This window comes from Arachis ipaensis, chromosome B04, assembly GCF_000816755.2.
Source record: "Arachis ipaensis cultivar K30076 chromosome B04, Araip1.1, whole genome shotgun sequence".
NCBI classification, from domain to species: domain Eukaryota; kingdom Viridiplantae; phylum Streptophyta; class Magnoliopsida; order Fabales; family Fabaceae; genus Arachis; species Arachis ipaensis.
The window spans coordinates 113,992,506-113,997,954 of record NC_029788.2 but is presented as its reverse complement, the minus strand read 5'-3'; the positions used below and the strand labels follow the sequence as shown (position 1 = coordinate 113,997,954).

General features: G+C 34.7%; 1 protein-coding gene across 2 annotated transcripts; it reads left to right on the top strand.

Annotated features, from left to right (window-relative positions):
• On the top strand, positions 233-4,165 carry LOC107639762 (probable protein S-acyltransferase 14). Of its 2 annotated transcripts, none has more exons than XM_016343361.2 (7): positions 233-408; positions 1,093-1,312; positions 1,407-1,498; positions 2,077-2,200; positions 2,288-2,373; positions 2,980-3,045; positions 3,620-4,165. In XM_016343361.2, exons 1-7 carry the CDS (start codon positions 268-270, stop codon positions 3,743-3,745), a joined length of 855 nt encoding a protein of 284 aa, XP_016198847.1. In that variant the 5' UTR covers positions 233-267; the 3' UTR covers positions 3,746-4,165. The 2 variants fall into 2 exon arrangements, with proteins under 2 accessions (XP_016198847.1, XP_020977300.1); XM_021121641.1 differs by lacking the exon at positions 233-408 and adding an exon at positions 507-715.

Here is a 5,449-nt window from a genome sequence, read left to right as displayed (position 1 = left end):
GATTTAATGATCCACATATTTTGGGACCATCAAAACCGAAGCCTTAGTTAGTAGTTAATTTTCCCGAACCCTTTAACCCACACAAGAGAGAAGAGAAGATACACAGCGCAAGCAGTACCGCGTGTACCGCGTGTGTTTCTTCCCTTCCTCTGACGAAACCACCGGTCCTCTTGCCCCCCCGCTGCGTCGCCGTTATGCTTCTCTGGTACTTTTTTNGTGTTCAAGTTGTTCAAGTTCTGCACTTCTCTGCGTGGACTTGGCTCTGTCATGATCCTCTTGGTCCTTGGGGTCGTTGGTGTTTCCTATTATGCGGTTGTGTTGACTAATTTTGGACCTGCTTTGTATAATTCCGGTGGCATTGCTTCTCTTTCTTCTTCCCTCGCTGTGTTGATCTTGTTTCATTCTTTGGTATGCTAGAAAAACTAATTGACATTGATTTTTTTATTCTGTGGTTTAACATATTAGGCATTTGATTATTGAATTTGTTTTGTATTGTGTTGAGTTTCAGTNTGGTGCTTTCATGGCTTGGAACGTGTTCAAGTTCTGCACTTCTCTGCGTGGACTTGGCTCTGTCATGATCCTCTTGGTCCTTGGGGTCGTTGGTGTTTCCTATTATGCGGTTGTGTTGACTAATTTTGGACCTGCTTTGTATAATTCCGGTGGCATTGCTTCTCTTTCTTCTTCCCTCGCTGTGTTGATCTTGTTTCATTCTTTGGTATGCTAGAAAAACTAATTGACATTGATTTTTTTATTCTGTGGTTTAACATATTAGGCATTTGATTATTGAATTCGATTTGAATTGTGTTGTGTATCAGTTGAAATTTAGCTTGTCACTTAAATTGTTTTGATTATGATTCTGAATTGTGAATTTTGAAATGCTTGAGTTTACTAGGGAGTTTGAAGTAGTTGGAATTTTTTCCCTAAATTGGGAACTCTTACTCTTTGGCCTTTTTAGCAAATTCAGGAGTGCAGTTCCTCTGAATAATTGGAATAATTAATTAAGAGGCTAATCATTTGTTGTTTACTTGTGTCTTTTACTGTGTGGACTGAATGGTGGTGATAGTTCTGAAGTTTCATTGTGTGATTATGCAGCTGGTTATGTTATTGTGGAGTTACTTTGCTGTTGTGTTTACGGATCCGGGTATTGTACCGCCTAACTGGAGGCCTGCAGTTGATGAAGAGAGAGGAGAGGCTGACCCATTAAATGGGGTAGAATTAAGTAATTTGCAATCTGATCCTTCAAACCAGCTGATCCGGTACTGCCGGAAGTGTAGTCAGCCTAAGCCAGCTCGATGCCATCATTGCTCTGTTTGTGAGTTTTGACATGTGAAAGTTTCTGTTTTTGTATTTCCACATTGAAGCTAGTGAATATAAGTTTGTTCCTTCTGTTGTCTGATTGATACCAGGTGGGCGTTGTGTGCTGAAGATGGACCACCATTGTATCTGGGTAGTCAACTGTGTCGGTGCTCTAAATTACAAGTATTTCATTCTATTCTTGGTATGGAACAAGTAATGTAGAAAAATCCTTATTCTATACTTTTAACATCCTGACTTCTGAGATAATAATAATATGATGTCCATTATATTGTGTACATTTTCATAGATGATTTTTGTTATTTATAGAGCTTCTGGTTCTTGAGTGGTTGTGCATTGCTTATGTTTGGCATGGTTGTAGAAACTTGCCTTTCTTTTTTCTACTTAAAATATCTTTCTCTGCTATTGAATATTCGAAATGCAGATCAACTTTATGCATATTGACTTGGATGGTACTCATTTTGTGGATTGTCATGTTGATATTCATATACATTGTGCTAGTGGTACATTAAAGTGGAACTTTTGTTTTCGTGACAGTATAGAGGTGGTACCTTAAAAGCACTCTTGACAATTGAGATGAATAATGGTTTAGGCTTAATTTATATTGTCAGATTATTTGAGCATAGTAAGCTTTATATTCTTTTGACCTGCCCCATTACTATAACCATAAAATGAATGGCTTTGAAGTTGTTGCATAATTTTTAAGCTCCTGGTATCAAATGTCTTATAGTAATTATATTATTATCTTACATCTTATTGCAGTTTTACACCTTTCTTGAGACTACTCTTGTGACTATATCATTACTGCCATATTTCATAGCATTCTTTACTGACGAAGAAATTCCCGGAACACCTGGCACACTTGCCACAACTTTCCTTACTTTTGGTAGAGTTTTCAATTTTAAAACATGCTTTCTGATTTAGCTGTTCATTTCGTGTTTGAATTTTTATAACACTGTTGAATTAATTGCAGTTTTGAATCTGGCCTTTTCGTTGAGTGTCTTCGGATTTCTAATCATGCACCTATCACTAGTAGCTGCAAATACAACTACTATTGAGGTAAAGTTTTGCATGTTTCATGAGTTTTGTTCCCTCTTTAACTTTGGATATTTAAACCCTAAACTTATGAACTTGTTTGCACTACTGGGGCTTATTCCTTTCTTGGGAAAGTAATCCCTTTCGTTCTTCTGGTCTTTTACCCAGAATAAAGTAATAAACTATTTACCTAGATGACAATATCTGTCTGTGTTTCGTTCCACTTTTGTAGAATTGATTTTGAAGAAAAGTGATCTATATTTGGTAGCTTTCCTAGAAGTGATTTTGACAAAAAGTAAAAATTTGTTACTTCTCCATGTTCAATTCTAGAGGTATGAATTGATTTTGGAGGTGATGAATCACAACATAAAAAGGCAAATTTTATTCTGATGTCCCAAAATCAGTTCTAGAAGCTCGCAATGGAAAAAAGCTAGCACATTTAAAGTTGTGAATCTTTGAAGCTGCATGAACTAGCCATTTTGACAAAGATAAATGCCATTTGGGTGTCTGTGCACCTATGAATTGCTTATTGTGAAAATATCCTGTCTTTCTTCTGTGTAGTTTTTGGAAATTCTGATCCTTATTACAGGATAATCGGTACTGACACAGTTCTTTTCTTGTTGTGAGAAGGCATACGAGAAGAAAACTACTCCAAAATGGCGTTATGACCTTGGTACTAGAAAAAATTTTGAACAGGTCTTTGCATCTTATTCTTTTATCATACTGGGCACTGTTTATTTTTAATTTCTTTTTTAGATTTATTTTAGGTTGATTTTAAATTGATACCCCAAAAAATAAATTCTTTGATAATTAGTTTTAGCTCATGTTTTAATGTTCACATTCACAAATCTCACACTAATTAATCCAATGGCACCAGAACAAACTGTAGAGAAAGCATTCCAAATTAGCTAAAAAGGTACTGATATATAGATAATAGTTTAAGGTTATAAAAATGGCAGGGACTGAAAAGTTATGCTATCTTCTCGATAGAAATAATATAGGATATTGCTGCATCAGGAACAAACTTGCAGCTATACCTGGATATGTGGAAATAGGAAATTATGATGCTCCCCCTGCCAAAATTATAGCGGATGATGAAAACGTTTGTCAACATGACATGGAGTTTTATATTTCCTACTGACCTAATTATATATTTTTAATTCTATGTTTTATATACATGGTGGCTGGAGCTCCTCAGCCTATCATTATTAATTTAGAATCTTGAAGCTTCTACATTCTGATCTATATTTATGATGGTGCTTGGAACCAGGTTTTTGGGACAGACAAGAGATACTGGTTTATCCCTGCTTATGCGGAAGAAGATATACGAAGGATGCCAGCTCTTCAGGGTCTTGAGTATCCATTAAGACCCGACTTCGACTCCCAAGATTGCTGAGAGCTAACATTGCCACAGCTTGTAAATAATCTGATCTCGCAGGCGGCAATTTGTTTGTACAGGTATGATCAATGTTGTTCTTTTGTGAGGGGCTCTTGTCCGAATTTCAGATGAAGGTTTTGACCTGTAAATGTATTAAATTCCCGGAAATGTTATAGCTTTCTCAGTTAGGATTACGAACAATTAGTGTACTAGACTCTTTCTGGGTGAGGGGATCTGGAGAGGGTAGACGTGTGCAAAAATATCCTTGTAACAGGATTAGGAACTGTATGATGAGGATTCTTCTGTTGTTCAATTTTTCTTTTTCTTTTTTACTAGTTATTGGTCATACACATTTTTTTATTTTTTCTTCCGAGTCATTGTTGTAAATATCTGCAAACATGATACATAAGGTAATAAAAAAAGATCCGTGTGTAAACAGTCTCACTGTAAATATAATATATAATAGGGTTCAATGACGTTGTTTGATCTATATAGCCGGTCCCAGCTAGTGGAATAAGATTTTGTTATTGTTGTTTTTGTTGTAAATAATTAAATATCTTCCATTCACGAGTCATTTACCCCATGTGTTTGTTTACTTTGTCAAGCTCTCTTGGTCTCTCCTTCCTTTTTTTTCTCATTATTTTTTATTTTTTGTAAGGGTTAATTTTTGTTTTCTCCATGGTCTTGTCCTCTCTCTCTCTCGCTCTCAATCTCAATGAATGAGATCTCCATGAAACACAAAATATTTACTCCATGGAAGAGGGTGAAAGAATGCCTTAAAATAAATTCCATTAATAGAATGCTCCTTATCCATGTTCCAAAAGAAAGCTATTTGACAAGACTCAAGAGTGTTACGATCTATATTTCATTTAGAAATTTCGTTGTTGCCTACTATTATAGAATTTAGTCAATTTACATAAGGAGTAGAATCTACAATTTCAGGCGCTGTAAACCAATCGTGGAAGTATCAGTTTTCTTTGGGTATGATTTGGATTGAACAAAATTGTGTCATTAATAGGTAATGATTTATGGCTTGACCAAATTCAATATGACATTACACTAGTAAGGAGTAACATAATGCAGTGATTGTTTACCTAATGAGAAGTAAGTTTTAGAATTTAAACTATAAAGTTGTCCAATTAAATACACGACTAACGACTTTCTTATCGTTAGCGAGAATTTATGTTTTCTAGGTATAGTGGATGGAAACTCAATCCAGTAACATGGACTTGCTAAATTCCCATAGTTAGTACTAAGAAACAATGACTTGGGTAGGCATTTATTGTTGCTCTTCAAATAATTAAAAGTAGTAAGTAGTGAAAATGTCTCAAAGTTGAAATTGAATATTATAATCATTGATGTCTTAAGACTTAAAGTGTCAAAATACTTTTATAGGTATATATACTCTGCGGTTTACATCACCAAGGTATATCTCTTCCATCAAAAGAGAAGTGCTGGTTGAATCTCATTTGGATGAACTATACATCAAATCTTTCAGTCATACACGAACAACACTAAAGATTTTATATTGGCATGTTTTAAGATTTTGGAATTTTGTTAATGAAAAATTTTCAAAAATGTAATATTCTAAAAATTTAGGGACTACTTTGTCAATTATTTTTATTAAGGACTAATTTATCCAAGACAATAAATTTTAGAGAGCAATTTGAGATATCATTAAAAAAGTATTAGAACAAAAATATTACAAAAGGGATAATAAAC